This window comes from Peromyscus leucopus, chromosome 8a (assembly GCF_004664715.2).
Source record: "Peromyscus leucopus breed LL Stock chromosome 8a, UCI_PerLeu_2.1, whole genome shotgun sequence".
NCBI classification, from domain to species: domain Eukaryota; kingdom Metazoa; phylum Chordata; class Mammalia; order Rodentia; family Cricetidae; genus Peromyscus; species Peromyscus leucopus.
Window position 1 is genome coordinate 5576516 of NC_051085.1, and position 19064 is coordinate 5595579.

The 19064-nt window shown below is 49.6% G+C and overlaps 1 protein-coding gene across 1 annotated transcript in view; it reads right to left on the reverse strand.

The window, feature by feature from the left end:
* Positions 1-540: 540 nt before the first annotated feature.
* Positions 541-19064, reverse strand: part of Bend3 (BEN domain containing 3) — a 41358-nt gene continuing 22834 nt past the window's right edge. Inside the window, exon 4 of the mRNA XM_028894913.2 lies at positions 541-6194. Coding sequence (XP_028750746.1) covers positions 3951-6194 — 2244 coding nt within the window. The 3' untranslated portion in view covers positions 541-3950. The remainder of the gene's footprint in view (positions 6195-19064) is intronic.

The following is a 19064-nucleotide window of genomic DNA, read 5'->3' on the forward strand; positions in this document are numbered from 1 at the left end:
ATGCTGGATCCCTTGGAACTGGAATTACAGATGGTTGGGAATTGTCATGTGGGTGTCAGGGATTGAACCTGGGTCCTCTGGAAATACACCCAGTGCTTTTAACTGCTGAGCCATCTCTCCAGCCTGACACATGCTCATTTTTAATCAGTCAAAGAGGAAGAGCAGGCATTTTTTTGTTATCAGGCTAGCTCTGAGGAACTACATCCCATATGCAGCACAGTGGAAGAACTGGGTGGGGTCCAAGGGAAGCTCTGTTGGGCTAGGCAGGGCAGGCACCAGGCCAGAAATGGGGAGAAGTTCAGATGAGCATCTCATCTTGTGGTGTGCGGACAAGTGGGATTGGAGGTCTCTCTGGTGAGTTCTGTCACTCCCTGGTGGCCAATGGGAACCGTGTGAGCTGGAGCGGATACCCAGGCACTATAATCCTCACTCACGTTCTTCCTCGTGACTGGGAGGAAGGTGCACAGACAGGCAGACAGACGGATCCAGACACACTCTAAGTGGCGAGGGACCTAAAGAAATGAAGTGTTAAGAGACCACAGTTTTTCTATTTTTATATTTTATATAATTAATAAAACAGTGCTTGTATAAAAATTCACACAAAGTTGCTAGAGAGCATACAATTTCCAAAAATGTCCTGGTTTGTGTTACATTCAGTTTTCTAAGGGTGCACTCCAATCATAGTAACAGGCAGACAGGATGTGGTATCTCATCTCTTTGGTAAAACTATCCTCGTTATTTACTCCTCACAGTAGTAACTCTGATATCCACTTTGTGCAGGGTCTGCTCGGGCTGGGATGTCAGACATTAAGGCTGGATCTACGAGGGGCAAGGACTTCCCACAGCAGTACCAGCCCCCGGGCCCTCACCCCCACTTCAGAATGACCCAGGGACCTCCAACCAGGAGTCTCCAGGTCCCTCTCAGTCAGGCGAAAAGCAATCTCTGGGGGAATGGTAGAAACTGAGGCTATTTCTACAAGGACCCAAGCAGCCGCACTGTGGTGTGATCAGGCCAAATCCAGTCACCACCAAGTAGATCCCATTGGTCGGTTGATGATTGCTGCTGATATAAACCCGTCACCCCCTAACTTAAAAGGAAAGGAAGGTTTGGGGCTCAACACTGAAGGGGAAGGGCACTGGGCACTAACGACACTAGACACTTGACTCCCTGACGAACATCTGTCATCTTACAGACACGGCCACGTGAACTAAGAGCAGGATTCGAACACTGTACATTCATACATTCGTTAACAACTTCCTAACAGAGAAAAGCAAGACCTCTACCACCCACTGTGACATGCTAGCTTAGTCAACGTCAGAATGTCTGTGCTAATCTTGAATCCTCTGTACACAAGGCAAAAATAATCCAAAACACAAAATGAAGAATTTAGACGGGGAACAAGGAAAGCAGTCGCCAACAGATTTCATGAAACCCATTAAATTCTGAAAAAATAAGTATTTTATATCTATATTGCTTCATGAAAAAAAAAATGCCCCCTGGAGCCACCTGTATGGATGGGAAGTGAGGATACCATACAGTCCAGGGGGCAGGAATCAGCTCCCAGAGTGTCCGCCTCTTTTCACTGAAAGGGACAATGAGATTCGGGGTGCGGGGGTGGGGTGGGGTGTGAAGCCCTACATAGTTAAAGTGTTAAGGAAACTAAAATACAGTTTCCCAGAATTTAACACGCTCTGGGTTACAAAAGGTCATGCTTAATTCCTAGAACCTGCCGTCTCTCTGCTGTGAGCAGACAGGACTTGTAAGAACTCAGTAACCGATTGTGCTTCTGACGCTGCAGGGCCACACTCCACTCCAGAAAGCAGGACAATTTCCACATGGCTTGGAATCCTCTTGGTTATATCCTCAAGACCAGAACAAATCCATGGAATTCTCTCTGACTAGCGGAAGGGTGAGAGAGTGCCACAGCCATCTTTGGGGTAGTGTGTGTGTGTGTGTGTGTGTGTGTGTGCGCGTGTGCATGCATGCATGCGAGCGTGCGTGTGCGTGTGTGTGTGCGCGCGTGTGCATGTGTGTGAGAGAGAGAGAGACTAAGGCATTGGAGAGAGGCCCAAGTAAGGGGAGGGGGAGTCTTCTGGATGCCCCTGTGACCTTCTTTCTGGGCACAAAGAAGGTTGCTTTTTTGTGGAGCACCCGCCCTCACTTTTTAGTAAGGAGATATGTTTGCAGGTGTGGTCATGTGACAGAGAGCCATGAAGGCCCTGTGTACTTCTCAACATCAATAATTTAGGTTTACAGTTACAGCATAAATAACCTGAAAATGACAGTGAATAGAAGCTTTATAGTATTCAAAATTATGTTATTTTTTTTAAATGCCCATTGGGTACATGCAAAATCATGTCATATTGTCTACTAGAACTAAAGTTCTTATCTTCTTGAGAAAATTCATAGATTATTTCTATCATTTCTGCATATTAAGGTAGCAAAATAGTAAGCCACTAAGTTACCACATTTGAAATGTCCCACGAGGCTTTTCTGACTACCCAGGCAACTCAATTCATTTCTAGGTCAATGGTAGATGGATTCAGTTTGGAGACACTACTTCCTTTCCTTCTTAGCTCTGGCCCAGGGTGGAGGGTAGAAGACGTGTGTGCCTCCACGGCCGGGGTGTGCCGGGCCAGGACGGCAGAACTTCCTGGAAGGTGTGAGGAGGTCGGAGTGGGGCTGGGAAGGGGCAGGGGCGCTCCATTTAAGGTGGTCTGGGTCCTTCCGACACCCGCAGAAGAGCCCTGGGCTCTTCGAGGTACAAGGCCATGCTGCTCATGGGAGGAGCTAACACTGAGGTCTGGGGACAGGGCTTTGTACAAATACATGGGAAGTAAACAGTTCTTGGTGAACCAAGAGAAGCCCACCCATCAGTCACACAAAGATGCCCCTACACATTGTGTCCCATCTCTGTGTGCAGAGGGAACAGGGCCGTGGAGGACGCAGCTCATGTGTGAACTGGGCCTCCACATCTATCTACATTCATATCTTCTTCCAGTGTTCTGTCTACAGTGAGCACCACAGGGCAGCAGACAGGCTGAGCCCCCGGAAACCTTTCGGGGGCCACGGCAGAAGGGGGACTCAGAGCATCAGGGGCTACACACCACTTCTAGTACTTCCATTCCATCCTGTCTGCTGGATCCAAGGGGCCTCTGGACTCTTCCAAAATCAGGTGTCAAACACAGGATTCGTAAACTAGTCCCTGTGTCACCCGAAGCCACAGTTACCCATAACGCCTGAATATGGCATGTTTTTAAAGAAAAAAAAAAAAAAGCATAAATCTAAAATCATCTTTAAAAATTCCAGCAATTTAAGTAATCTTACAGTATCTCATCTTAAGATTTTTTCCCCCTAAATAAAATGGCTCCCAAGAGCCCAATGATTTTCTTTAAAAGGATTTCATTTTAATTAAGAAAAAAAAAAAAAGATAAAAATGGAAGATGTAAAACATGGGAGAGAAACAAGCTGCTGAATTTGTATTTTGCTGTTTTTGAGACAGGGTCTCATTATGTAACCCTGCTGGCCTGGAATTCACTATGGAGACTAGACTGGCCTTGAACTCACAGAGGTCCAATGGCCTCCACCTAGAGGTGTGGGCTACCACATCTAGTCTAAATCTGTATTTTGAATTGTGAGGGTTAGGGAGGGCGCCCCAGCCCTGAGGAGGGACCTACCCTGTCAATTCTTGGATTTCACAGCTTGGCTACTCCCAGACTCCGGCTGTGCCACCGGGGATCACAGAATAAAGTCGTGAATACAAGAGACCGAATTCAAGGCTTCTTTCTTGTGGCTGGGTAGGTGTTAAGTGTGCAAATGTAGGAAACCACTCCCCACCGACATAAGGTGCCTGTCTGTGGGTACCGTACGAGCTCCGGAGCAATGCTCGGTCCCCACCCATTGCTCAGCCTGTGGTGACCCAAGTCCCTGGGCGGCCCAGCCCTCTCTCTCACTTCTCCACTTTCTTGGCTTTCTTGAGGATGTCACACTTTTTCCTGTTGGGGCGGCGACACCGCTCGTCGATGCTGGGTATACATTCATAGTGCCACACCTCCTCCATCTTCTCCACGGGGTAGACCGCTTCCACGTAATGACGGATGAGCCTCAGGCGCGTGGGGTCCAGCTGCTTCTTGTTGCAAGCCCCGGAGTGGTTGTACTGCAGCCGAAGGTTCTCGGCGGTGAAGAGTTCGGGGAAGAGCCTGACCAGGAGCCGGGCAGCAAAGTTGCCCACGGACAGGCTCTGCTGCACGATCTCACGGACCTCCTTGTCTGACAGCAGGTAGGGGGAAGGCACCGGAAAGTCTGGCGAGGGCACCACCAGCTCGTCCAAGGGGATTTTGCAAAAGTCTTTGCTGCTCCTTTCAGGAGGCAGTGGGGGCCCCTCAAACTCCTCTCGGAACCTCTCGGGGTTGATTGCATAACTTGCTAGGTCGCGGCACTCGGGGCCGGGCACGTGGACCTTGCGCTGCTGCTGGTAGGAGCGCCGCTGCTCCGTGTCCCGGCGCCGACAGCGCTCGTCCAGCTTGCCCACGAACTCCAGAGTCCACACGCGGTCGTTCTTGGCCCGCGGGTAGAGCAGCTGCACGTAGTGGCGGATGAGCCTGATGCGGGCGGGGTCCAGCTGCTTCTTGCCCAGGGAACCGCTGCAGTTGTACTGCTTGCGCAGGTTCTCGTGGGTGAAGAGCTCCGGGAAGAGGTGCACCAGCAGGCGGGAGGCGAAGTTGCCGATGGACAGGCTGCTCTCGTAGATGCTCCGCAGCTGCTCCTTGCTCAGCAGGCATTCTGAGCCGGGCATCTCGAAGTCAGGCTGCGGGATCTCCAGCTTGTCAAAATCGATGGGTACCAGCCAGATCTTCTTGGAGCGCCGGCCGGGCCGATCGCCCTCGAAGTTATCCTCTACCTTGACCACGGAGATGTCATCTGGCAGGCTGGAGGAGTCGTAGCAGTCGTCCCGGGCGGCCTCCCCCTCGCTGCCCCCCTCCAGCCCCAGGCCCTCCAGCTCATCGTTGATGCGCTGGGCACACTGCTGCAGCCAGGCCTCCTCCTCTTGCATGTCGGGAAAGTAGATCTCCGTGTAGTTGCGGATGATCTGCAGCCGCTGGGGATCCAGCTCCTGCTTGCCCCCGTCGCCATAGCAGCTGTACTGCTCACCCAGCTTCCGGTGGTCAAACAGCTCTGGGAAGAGCCGGTGCAGGAGGAAGACAGCGAACTCACCTGGGGAGGAGGCCTCGTCTAGGAACTCGGTGAGGTCCTGTGTGTCCACCACATGGTCTGAGGCGATGGTGCTGCTGCGGTCCAGAGACAGAGCTTCTTCCGGGTCCTTGCTGTCCAGGAAGTGGCCGGCATCCACTTGGTCGGCTTCAAAGAAGTTGGTGACCTGGCCGCCTGGCTGGCTGTCTTCCATTTCCCGCTGGGCCCAGAAGCGGCTGAAGAAGTCGTTCAGCTGTGGCAAGCATTCGGCCTGCCACACAGCCGTGTCCTTCACAGAGGGGTAGTAGACCTCCACATAGTTGCGGATCAGCTGGAGGTGCAGCGACTCCAGCTTCCGCTTGGCGGCAAAGCCGCAGGTACTGCAGCCGGGGGAGAAATCCACATCGCTGAAGAGCTCCGGGAAGAGCTGCACGAGCAGGCGACAGGCTAGGTCGCCGCAGGACAGGCTCTGCTCCACGATCTGCTTCAGCTCGGCGGGAGTGAGCTGGTATTCCGGCGGGGGCTGGAACTTAGCCACCAGCTCTGAAGGGCTCACCTGCTTCTTGATGCGGCTCACCTCGAGGGAGAGCAGGTCCACCTTGCTGTGAAGCTGGGACATGTTAGACGTGAGCGTGTTGAGCATGTAGAACATCTTCTGGATCAGGAAGTAGATATTGGGGTCCCCATCATTGGCCACCCCAGCACCACATTCCCGTTTCTGAGACTCATTCAGCAGGCGCAGAGGAGAAGGGCTGTTACTGGAGTTTGCCTTTTCAATGAGCTCATAGGGGCTGAGCAGGTCTCCAGAGGGAGGGTTCTTCTTCTCCATGATCTTGTGGGAGATGCCATACAGAGGCTTCTTGTAGGAAGGAGCGGTGGCCTCATTGGAAGGCTCTTCCTCGGCAGGCCACAGGCAGCTGCCACTCCTGCCCCGGCTGGCTGGCTCTCCATTTCCCTGGCAGGGTGAGTTGTTCTCACGATGGCGCATGCCTGCGAGGAGAGCCTAAGAACAGAAAGCGTTTTGCAGAGTTAGGCGTGGGTCCGGATACACTGCACTAGACTGGGCTGGGACAACACAAAGAACCCAAGGTCAACGCTTCCTTGTCCAAACCACTCTGCTCATCCAGGAACATACCACAAATATATAGTAGCATCTGAGGGCCAACCTGTTCCATCTCCCTACTCCTTGAGAAAGGGCTCAGGCTAGACCCAGGAAGGCTCCCTCTCTCATAGAATACTTGTGCCAGACTTCCTGCCTATAGGGCTAACAGAGACCAACTGGTAATGCGGGCCAAAAACGTCTAGAACAGGTGAGAGCCCAAATGCTCATGAAGAAATGCCGTGGTTGTCCAGCCATAGCAGTCCACCCCCTGCCCTACACCTCACTGCTCTCGGATAGGAACAGTGGCTCCTTGCCTTGGTGGCTTCTGCATGCAGCTTCTAGGAGCAGGTTTCTGTTGTAGAATGGTATTTCAAGCATCTTGCTTTTGTTTATGTTGTATTTGTTTAACTCTGTGGAGCTGTGTTACTGTGCCTGTCTAAAATCCTGATAGTCTAATAAAGAACTGAACGGCCAATAGTGAGGTAGGAGAGAGAGAGGCAGGCGGGGCTGGCAGGCAGCGAGAAATCTAGAACAGGAGGGAGGAGAAAAGAGAAGGAGCCAGAGGAGGAGGACTCCAGGGGCCAGCCACAGAGTAAGAGTAAGATTTACAGAAGTTAGAGCGGGAAGAGCCCAGAGGCAAAGGGTAGATGGGATAAGATAAGAAAAGCTGGCTAGATGGGTGGTGGTACATGCCTTTAATCCCAGCACTCAGAAGGCAGGCAGAGGCAGGCTGATGTCCAGGTTCAAGGCCAGCCTGGTCTACTCTAAGTTCCAGGACAGGCAGGGCTCACACCTCAAGACCCTGTCTCAAAAAACAAACAAACAAAAAAAAAAAAAAAAAAAAAAAAAAATCTAGACCTACACCTAAACTTAGCTGTCAGCTGGATGTGGTGATCCGTATCTATAATCCTTGGACAAGGTTGTCAAAAAAAAAAGAGGGGCTGGGAGTCTAGCTTAGTGGCCAAGTGCTTTCCAAAATGCAGAAGATCCAGGGTTTGACCCCAGCGCTGCCCCCCACTAAACAAACAACAAACTAATAGATTTTAAAGGTGGGCACAGCGGTGCAGAAGTCCCAGTAGTGGGGAGGCGGCCGCAGTAGGATCAGAGGTTCAAGGCCATCCTGGGTTAGATGACGCCATATTTAAAGAGAAAGAAAAGAGCTGACCGGCCTCGGAATAGCTGCTGAATGAGGAGAGAAGCCATGTTGTATTAATCAAAACGCCGATTATTTAATGTCACCTACATAAAAATTCTAGAAAATATACCTATTGTAGCTCCAGAAAGCAGACCAGTGGCTGCCTGGGGTGGGGGCAATCCGTGGACAATAAACACAAGAGACTGTGGTGATGGCGGACTGACGTGCCGGACACACGCCGGAACTTCAACTCTATGGACCAGTAAGTGGATTTCAGTCAGAGATTAACAACATAGACTAGAGAGTTTGTCCTGGAACTGGCTCTATAGACCAGGCTGTCCTCAAACTCACTGAGATCCACCTGCCCCTGCCTCCCGAGTGCTGGGATTAAAGGCGTGGCATGTTTAGAATTAGTTTAAGCAAGACAAGAACAGTAGGGAACATCCCTGGTCATGTGAAAAGAGACAAGAATATTCCTCCCAGGCCTTTGCCTTTCCCACAGAGGTAATATGGACATACATACCAAAGTATTCTTTTCATGTCCTTGTTTTCAAGCTTATCATAGTTTATGCAGATCTTTCCCTACACCCTGGTTTTACGGAGGCATTTTCTTAATTACCATTCCTTCCTCTCAGATGACTTTAGCTTGTGTCAAGTTGACATTAAACTATTCAGCGTAGCCACCTTGTGGTAAGAATATTCTGCATGCTGCCTAATACACAGTTCACAGTAAGTTCACAGCTTTCTTACACAGGCTCCCCCCAACACACCATAATAAATTAAATTACATTTGAAAACTTTAGTGTAGGGGCTAGGGACTTAGCTCTTTATAGCTGACTCTCTGGTGTTCTCCAAGTATCTGGAACAAGTTGAAAACTCCCAGACAGTGAGTGGACATTGAAACTGGGGCCTCGGGGACACTGAAAAGGCACAACAGGAAACAAAGAGACAGGGAAAGGCTGCGCCTGTCTGAGGGAGCATGGGTGGGGGGGGGGGGGGGCTGCTGTGCACAGTGGGAGCTGGAAGCGAAGCAGGTGAGTCACGGAGAAGTGTACTGAGGACATTCAAAAGCCCCAGCTAGAGGGAGAGGCAGACTTCAAGAATTGAAAGAATTCAGATTTCAAGAATTGCCTTTCTTAAATATCTTCCTTTTTGACAGAATCATTTCATCTGATACAATGATTCTGTCAAATTGTGCTGAAATTCTAATGTCCACACATGGGTTCTGCTAAAATGCAGATCAGGAGCTTTGGCTCCGCACCAAGCTCCTGGGTACTAGAGAGTCCTCGGGGCATAGAAGACAGTATCTGACCTCAGTTTACCTCGCCCCAGCAGATCATTTAGGTCCAGATAACCAGTGCCAGCACAAAACTGAACATGAATTCTTTGTAGGGTAAAAGGACACTCTCAAGGGCTAGGGTTAACCAGGTGGCAAGACACACAGAAGAGCAGGCCTCGGCAACGCTGACTGAGCCCCAAACAGGAAGCCCGGAGAAGTACTTCCTGGACCCCTCAGAGAGCTTACAGGAGAGAAACCTGGGCACACAGAGAGTCCTTCTCCTGTGTTGCTGGGGCGTTTATACGTGCCAGGCAATTGTGCCACTGTGAGCTACACGGCATCCTCCACTGGGGATCCTTTCTTCCCTATTTTGGGGGGGGGTGGTTTTTGGTTTTGTGTTTTAAGATGGGGTCTCCCTCTCAGCCTGCCTCACCTACTGAGTACTAGGGTCGTGGCCACAGAGGGATTTTTGATGATGTTCTGATTCCCATGAAGTGGCCAAAAGCCTGCTTTGTGGCGGATCTGTAGAGGCCACCATAGGGCCCCTGGCATCTGTCCCCCTAGCGGGTCTAACACACATCACCTCTTGAGAGCAGAGGGGGGCAAAGGTTGTGGGTGGTCTGCCACCCACTCTCCTGCTCTGCTCCTTCCTCGTGACTCCCTCCCCGTCTTGTCCACTAAATGATGGCGCACACCATTTCTGATCTATGCCACACTGAGCACAGTGGCTGGAACAGAGAAGAGCCACCGAATGCCTGCTGGCCACACACGTGGCCTGAAGTAGGGCAGATGTTTTACCACTGTCCAACCTCTGCCTAAGAAAAGGGCCCCGGGAGCACTGTGCTGGGGTGCTTACCAAATATATTCCAGTGAGGCAGACCGCTGGCTTTACAGAAGCACAAGGACAGAGCGGTATGAAAGTCACAGGCGCCCAGCCACCCAGGAGGGCCTCCCTGTGTGACCCACCATTCATGTCTCGGCTTCTATGTCTTGCAGCAAGATTGTTTTGAGACCCAGTGAGACAATACACACCAAACACAAGGCCCAAGCAGCAGTAAGTACGTGACAGACATTTACGACGGCAGGACCACCATGCTAAACAAGACTGTTCCTAAGCACAGCAGAAGCCATGGTGTGGACAAGTTTCCAGTGCAGAGCAGGACAAGGCTTCTCAGAGGGGTCTGGCAAGGGAGCGCCTTAGAGAGACCCAGCTGAAGGGGTCAACACTTCAGAGTTTTGTCTGGCTATTCGCCAGAGCGCAGAAGGACTCTTATTTCCGTAATAGGCACTGAACCCAGGGCTTCAAGCATGGAGGCCTCGAGCACTGGGCTACAGCAATGCTCTACCACAGACTGAAGCCAGCCCTTCTAAATTTTATTTTAAATAAATGTATTTATTTCTAGGAGATACAGCTCATTGTTTAAGAAGTCAGACTCCTCTTCCAGAAGTCCCAGGTTCGGTTCCCAGCACCCACTTGATGGCTCATGACCATCTGAAACTCCTAATCCCAGGGGATCTGACACCCTCTATTGACCTCTCCGGGCACCAGACAGGCATGTGGTACACATACCTGCATGCAGGAAAAACACTACACAGAAAACAAAACGAATAAATGTTTGACTTACTTTGTAATGATGTGTGTCTGACGGTGTATGGGTATGAGTGTGTGAATACAGGTGTAGCCGAGCTCAGAGAATCTCTGGAGCTGTGTGCAGCTGTAAGCTGCCTGATGTAAGTGCCGATGATCAACTCGGGTACTCTAAGCCATCTCTCCAGCCCCATCTCCCCCCCTTTTAGACAAGATTTTGTTTCATACTATAGTAAGAACCAAACCCAGGGCCCTGAACATGCTTTCAATCCTCATGACCTGGTCTCCCACAGTGCTGAAATTACAGGGGGGTGCTACCACACCCAGTTTAGAAGGTTACTCTTTCTTGATGGAAAATGTTTATGCATTTAATCAGATTTGACACAACTAGAAGCAGGAACAGCTCCTTTTTTAAAAAATAAGACTACAGGAAGGTAGCATGCCATTCTATTTAAAACTGCAAATTAGTCTCTTTTTAAAAGAAGTCATCTGACCACCTGCATTCTGGAGAAATGGAGAGCTGACAACGTGGGATTCGTGCCGTGAGATGCTCAAGCCTGCTGGTCCTGGAGGCCGAGGCCTTCACTTGAGGCTGCCAAGTCTGGCGGCAGGGCAGGAGCAGCCTGCTCCTCTGTGTGCTCTCCCATTTACTTCCAAAATAAGCTTGCCAGGACTCCAACCTGCTCAAGAGGCCAACGGAGGAGGATCCCTTGAGCCCAGCGCTTCTAGACTAACCCAGGCAACAAATAAAACTAAGTTTCATATTCATTGACCTAGACACACACACACACACACAGAGAGAGACAGAGAGAGAGAGAGAGAGAGAGAGAGAGAGAGAGAATGAGAGTGCACACGCAACTCTTTCATTTTATTTTGAGACAGGATGACTCTTCCATTTGCACAGTCGTGCGTGTGTGGTGACACACACCTTTGATTCCACCACTCGGGAGGCAGAGGCAGGCGGATCTCTTTGAAAGGCCAGTCCAGTCTATAGAACGAGTTCCAGAACAGCCAGGACTACACTGAGAAACCCTGTCTCAAAAAGCGAACAAACAAGTGAGAGGATTGGAGCATAGCTCAGTTGGTCAAGTGCTCACCGACTGCACAGAGCCCAGGGTGGGGCCGCCAGCACCACGGACAACTGGATGTGGTGGTTCTTACTGTACTATCAGTACGGGGGGGGGGGGGGGGGGCGCGCCACGAAGCAGGAGGATCAGAAATAAGTCATCTAGCCGGGCGGTGGTGGCGCACGCCTTTAATCCCAACACTCGGGAGGCGGAGGCAGGCGGATCTCTGTGAGTTCAAGGCCAGCCTGGGCTACCAAGTGAGTTCCAGGAAAGGCGCAAAGCTACACAGAGAAACCCTGTCTCGAAAAAAAAAAAAAAAAAGAAATAAGTCATCTATGTAGAGAGTTCTAGGCCAACCTGGGCTACATGAGACCCTATCTTAAACAACAAAAAGACATTAAAGGTAGGGAGAGAGGATGGAAGAGAGGCAGGGAGAGAGGAAAAGTAGAATGGGGAAGAGAAAGAGGGGAGGTAAGACAGAACCACACCTCCAAGCAGAGAGACAAGGGTGGACAGAGCTAAGAATCTTCACTCCTGCTCTTCCGGGGCTTTCCCAGAGCAGTCTCTAACAAAACTAGGCTGTCTTGAAGGCCTGGCAATAGGATTGTTTACCTTTACACCAAGACGGCTGGGAAAGCACCAAGATCTGAGAGTGGCGTGGGTGGTGGTGTGAGAAAAAATGGCCCCCAAAGGGAGTGGCACTATTAGGAGTGTGGCATTGTCAGAGTGGGTGTGGCCTTGTTGGAGGAAGTGTGTCACTGTGGGGGCGGGCCCTGAGGTCTCATACACGCTCAAGCTTCACTCAGTGAGACAGTTCACTTCCTGTTACTTGAGGATCAAGGTGTAGAACTCTCTGCTCTTTCTCCAGCACCAAGTCTGTCTGCATGCCACCATGTGCCACACCATGACGACAATGGATTAAAGCTCTGAAACTGTAAGCCGCCCAAATTAAATGTTTTCCTTTAGAGAAATTGCTGTGGTCATGGTGTCTTTCCCAGCAGCAGAAACCCTGACTAAGACTGTGGGACTAGGCAGACGTCAAGGGGCTCATGCTGAGACCTAAAGTCCTTAGGAGACTGCAGAAACAACCGGCTGAGCAGGGCTGTGGTGGTCCCTGCTACCTGCTGTGTCTGGACAGGATCATGCAGGCTTTCCTCACCGAGGAGCAGAAACACGGTGTGAAAACACTGAAGGCACAAGCAGAGTCCAAAAGCTAAACACGTATGGAGCTTTTAAAACTAAGACTAAGAATCTTCACTCCCGACAGGCTTTTTGGGCTAGTAGATGACGAAACTCATCCAGTGTGTCAGAACCAAGTTAGAGAAAAAACTGGATAAGAGGAAGTAAAAAACTTCAAAGAAGAAAAACACTATTAGAGTGGAAAACTGGTTGCATTGCACAGATAAGAATTCAAGTTTTCGTTTCTATGTGCACGCCTGTGTATGCACATTGAGCACACTCCTGAGCAGACTTGCTCTGAAGGGGCTGGCAGCTGTCGGTCACTGAGGGGAAGCACTGCCCTGGCAAACTCTTGTGTCTTACTTGCCAATTTCTGCAGACCAAATCAGATTTTTAGCAATTTTATGTATTGCATCAAAATAACTTTGGTGATCAGGGGTGTGCCTGGAGAAATTAAGAACAGCAGGTAAGAATACACCTGCAGAGGACCCTGTTTGGTTCCCAACACCAACTTCAGGTAGCACACAACCACTCCAGCCCTATGGGGATCAGACACCTCTGGTCTCCTTGGACACCGGCACTTATGTGCACATACCCACAAAGGCACACATATACACACACAATTAAAAATAGTAAGAATAAATCTTTAAAATAGTAAGTTTCACAGACCATGGGATTACTATGAGGTTTTGACAGCATGGACAATTTTGAGTTTGTAATCACAATAATTAACTCTAAGTGCTGCAGAACAACTTTTGTTTTCCTGAGACAGGGCTTCCCTGGATAGCCCTGAGTGCTAGGCTAAAGGCGGGCACCTCCTGGCCTACAGAATAGCTTTTAAAGCAGTGTTTGCTTCATGACAAGCAGTCCAAGCGGCACATGTGAAACAGGATTCTGCGCACCGAGGTCGTTAGAGCGGCACTTACTGGACTGTGAGTGTTCTGGAGGAAGACCTGTGACAGTTTGGAAGAGGACTACAGGGTAAGATTCCTAGACTCACCACCAACCTTGAACTGAATCTCTGGATTCTTCCACGTTCCTACGCAAGCAGGACGTGAGAGAACACCTGACTGGAAACCCCCTCCATGATTCTCTTAGTCTTATAAACACAAATACTGCCTTTCCTACCTGGCATGATACAAACACTTTCATCAATGGAAACACTTTTGACTAAGTTGCCTGATAAAAAGGTGAAGAGTCCCAGTCGAGGGCAACGTTTTTCACCCTGGGTACACAGTTCAACACAAACCACAAGCACCGAGGGGAAGGAAGGTTTAGATAGCCCTACACCGCTGTCCTGTCCACTCGGTGCTCGATTAAGTCCGCAAACGCTGCCAAGGCAATGATGTGCTGGCTGCATTTACTGCCGATGATAAAATCTCTGCTCAGCTGTCTAGGAATATCAAGAAATCTTTAAATCTGTGCTACTTGGCACAGGGTGTCTGGCTGACAGTTCCCAATTCTCCAAGGTGCATCTCCCAACCATATGGGAACTCTGCGGCACGGCTCAGGGCTCTGATGCAAGCATCTAGCCTAGATCTTGATGGGCATTCCTCTCGCAAGCACCTGCACTCACGAGGGAATGCCTCAAGAGCTCAGGTGGACAGTGGGACTAAATGAGAGGCTGAGGCCACCAGGCGAGTGACAGGCAGCAGATATCCGGGGGGGGGGGACAGCAAGGGTAAGTAGGTATGGCCGCCGGTGCTCTAAGTACTGAGCATCACCATCAGACCCTACGGCAGTTACTGAATTCAGTTCAGTGAATGACAAGTGTCTACGCAGCATCCAGGGAGTCAGCCAAGTGGAAAACCAAGAAAGCAGCATGCCTGTGGGAAGCAGGAGTGGAGAAGGGATGTGACATCGAGCGTCGGCCACGCCACGTGGTAGAAGCGGGTAGCACCACTATTCTGGAATCATGGCAGGGATGGTGACACTTATCTTACATTTTCAAAAGAACTCTCTCCAACAGGTGCCAAGACGCACTTAGTGATAGGTCTCTTGGGGTTCACTCTACCTACTGCTGATAGAAAAATGCCTCCGAGTGCCTGAGAGCTGAGCAAGACCCTGGGCACACTATAGTCACGCCCAGTGCTTTCTCTTCAGGCCTCCCTGATGCTGCCACAGAGGAGTCTGCATCTCACAGGCATCCCTACAGCCCCCATTCTCTCAGCTCCAGGTTAAGCGCACAGTTCCTGACGGAGCAGGCTCGGTAGCGCCAGTTCTCAGTCTTTCTGGTTTTAATGGGGAAAACTGTAATACCTATCCACCTCAATTTCTGTGAGGCATCTTAGGAATCCCCAGCTTGTTCAACAGTCACACACCTAGAGGACACTGAGTGTAGCCAGAATGAGACAGTATTTCTGTTGTCCAACTGAAAACCAATCACAGTGAAGAGTTTTTATTTTTTTGGTTTTTCCAGACAGGGTTTCTCTCTGAGTAGCCCTGACTGTCCTAGAACTCGCTCTGTAGACCAGGCTGGCCTCGAACTCAGAGATCCACCTGCCTCTGCTCTGAGTGCTGGATTAAACGCATGTGCCACCATGGCTGGCAACAGCAGAAGATCCACATAGACAGAAAGCCCTGGGAAAACAGAGTTCACTGCCTGACACCGCTCTTGACTATCACCCCTACTTCTGGGGACAAAAAGATGATTACCCAGATGACAAGGTGGTTCAGCAGGACCGCCGCCAGGCCTGACCCCCCAAGTCCAGTCCCCGGGACCCACTCCTGTAAACTGTCCTCTGAACCACACATGCCACGGTACACACACGGACACACACAGAGAGAGAAGAGAGAGAATAAGTAGATAAATGGAAAAAATGGCATAAGAAAAACTTAAAGTGCCAAGGGAAATTCTGGCTGTGTGTGCCATGTCTGCATCTGCTCCTGGGAGGGGCACAGCCAGTCTTCCTGGCCCTTGTCAGACTCTCCCAAGAACACTGTTTTCTCCTAAGTTTCCTACTAACTGTCAGTCATAAAACAAGGAGTCAGGGGGCTGGAGAGATGGCTTGGTGGTTAAGAGCACTGGCTGCTCTTCCAGTGGACCTGGGTTCAATCCCAGCACCTACATGGCAGCTTGGAACTGTTCATAACTCCAGTTCCAGGTGATTCCAGTTCCATCTTCTGACCTCCATGGGCCAGACACGCACGTGATGAACATACATTCAGGCTAAACATCCACCTATACAAAAAAATTTTAAAACAATTATTTATATATATATATATATATATATATATATAATTTAAATAATTAGGCTGGGCAGTAGTGGTGTACACCTTTAATTCAAGCACTCAGAGGCAGGGGCAGGCGGATCTCTGAGTTCGTGGCCAGCCTGGTTTACAGAGCAAGTTCCAGGACAGCCAGAACTGCACAGAGAAACCCTGTCTTGAAAAAAACAAAACAAAAACCAAAAAAAAAAAGGGGGGGGGGTGTTATTTTTTAAAAGATTCTTTTTATATACCTTTTATTTTACGTGCATGAGTATTTTGCCTGCATGTGTGCTTGCCTGGTTTTCCTGAAAGCCCAGAGGGTGTGGACCCCCTGGAACTGGAGTCACGGACGGGTGTGGGCCAGCACTTGGATGCTGGGAGCGGCTCTCCCTCCGGAAACTTCTCTCCCCAGCGGTGTTCTATGCTTCTCTTTGAGCTTCTATATAAACAATTCTGGTACCTGCGGAAGCTTTCATTTCTTCCTTCCAAAACACTGTACCCTATCCTATTTTATTCTTTTCACTGTGTCGTTATTAGGCCCAGAACTGTACAATACTAGGACAAGCACTCTACCAATGAGCTACACTCCAGCTTCCTTTAAAATAGTGTTACTGTGTTCATTTTGTGTATGCTGCACATACACAAGTCACAGCATATATGTGAAAGCCAGAGAGAGACCCTCCCACCCTGTGAGCTCCAGAGATCAGCCTCTGGTCTGCAGGCGTGCTTTCCAGCACCTTTACACAATGAGCATCTGCCCCACTCCCAAACAAGGGTTGGCTTTGCAGCTCAGGCTGGCCTTGAACTCACTACACAGTCCAGTCTACCCTCAAACTCTTCCTCTGCTTTCTGAGTGTGGAATTATAAACCGTGGACAACACACTGGGCTTGTTAATTCTTGTGAAACAGAACTGAACGCAGAGCTGTGAGCACATTAGGCATGTTGTATCTTAGCTCTGAAAACTGCTGGCGGGCTCCCTTCCACTCTTTTTAACACACCTGCTGCTACCTCCAGGTTGCCACTCACTGGATGGTGAAATGCTGAGAGATCCTAGGCTTCTGCCTCGTCCCACCATCACATCCAGAAGGCTCAGGAACGCCAGAGAAGGGGCAAGCACCAACCCTATCTGAACTAGACTGGCGTTTTTTGGAAACTCAACCCACATTCTAATCTTGAAAATTTCTAGTTTTTCTCAAATCTTTAGGGCTCTGAGAATACTGATTTACTGACACATAAACTTGCACAAACTTCCAAGAAAGCAACACCACATAAACCAATGTGGTATGACACACCTATATATAATCCAGCACTGGAATAGAATCAGGAGGACCAGGAGTTCAAGGTCGTCCTCAGCTACATAAGGAGTTTGAAGACAGCCTGGGCTGCATAAGACAGGCCAGGGACAGACAGTTCAGTAGTTGAACCCCAGCACCAAAAAGAAGAAAAGGCACACGGTAGTGTGTCGGGGGCCTTGGGTTCAAGCCGTAGCACCGACAGTGTGCACAGACAGAAAGTAAAAGTTAACGATGAAAGCTGGGGGCAAGCTTCAGAGTCTAATGCCTCCATTCCTCCTGCTCAGATACTGTCCTGTCTTAGCCACAATGTCTGATGTGCTCTGGAGCAGCCAGGGACTTTCTGTGACACATTGGGGACAGAGAACAAACGGTTAACTGCTTTTCACACAAGCAGTTCCACTAACCACTTTGTGGATTTTACTTGCCTCAACACATACCAGTGGTAGTCAGGGAGTCACTCTACTAGGAATGACCACCTACGCATGAAGTCCTTCCCCAGATCACACAGTACCAAGAAAGGGCAGGGGTTAGAGTGAAGGGTGGGCTTTTCTAAGTATTCCTTCATAAATATGCTTACGGTGTGAAAAAAATTCAATTTTTTTCCATGGGCATTATAGGTTTTTTTTTTTTAATATGTCGCTCAGGCTGGGGAGACAGTTCAGTGCCCCAGTGCTAAGACCTGAGTTGGAATCCCCAGAACCCATAAGAGCTAACCATAGTAGCAGACATCTAAAACTCACTCCTAAGGCAAGATGGGAGGTACAGAGAGCTCTCGGGTCTCGGGCTGGGATACGGAGGTGAACAAAGAGAGCTTGTGTCTGTCAATCAAGGAGAAAGGAGAGATGACCACAACACCGACTATTCGCTGACTTCCAGCACAGGGACCCTGTACTCACACAGATTTCTAAAACTGCTTTTCTTCACTGAAATACTACTCAGGACAGTTACAAAGTGGGAACCACCCAAGTGTCCATCGGTTGATGAGTGAGCAAACAAAATGAGATCAAGCCACACAATGGACTACTTATTATTTGGTCATGGAAAGGAACAGTGCTTTGGGGACCTTGGTTCTCCATGCAAACAACTTGGAAATCTCTGACCCATTTTAACAAGTAAACAGCTTCAACAAACTAAAAAGCAAACAACTTTCCTAGGATCCAGACAGCAGAGGGCATGGACCAACAGACACCCCTGAAACTGGAGTGAACACAGAGGATCACAGCCACCCAGAGGACAGCGAGATCTCCAATGCAAACCGTCTATGATGATGAGTCAGGCGGAGAGACCTCAGAGTTAACTCCAACAGGTCGGAGGGCACTCAAATTTTTGTGGGTTTTACCTTCAAATGTTCTAGGTCTTCAGTAAATGTCAGAGAAAAATTCCTTCCAGATCAGGCAGGGGAATTAAAAACAGAACTACTTGGGAATGTTCTGGGTCCCTGTGTATTCCTCTGCACAGGTTTATCAGAGCCTGAGGGAAGGGAGACTCCAGCTGTGCAGGGAGGGGGTAGGAAGGGAGGGGAAGACACAAAACAGGACCCCATGCTGAGGACAGGGATGCAGCACAGGTCTGCTAATAACAGAGCAGAGCAGGACGCTGGCCTGGCAGTCCAGTGACTAAGAACACACAGGACAGACAGACAGACCAATTCCTGCAAGTTGTCCTCTGATCTCCAAAATAATACAGCCCTGAGCATGCTCACACACAAATAAATGTAAAAATAAAACAAAATTTATTCTTATCCACCTAACAGATAGCAGTCCCATGATACATGCATGTGTGTTTGTCCTATATGCACTAATATTCCTGCTGCTGAAACTGATTTTTTTTTTTTTTTTTTTTTTTTTTTTTAGCTTTTCGAGACAGGGTTTCTCTGTGTAGCTTTGCACCTTTCCTGGAACTCACTTTGTAGACCAGTCTACTCACAGAGATCCGCCTGGCTCTGCCTCCCGAGTGCTGGGATTAAAGGCTTGCGCCACCACTGCCGCCGCCTGGCCTGAATAATATTATGTAAGTT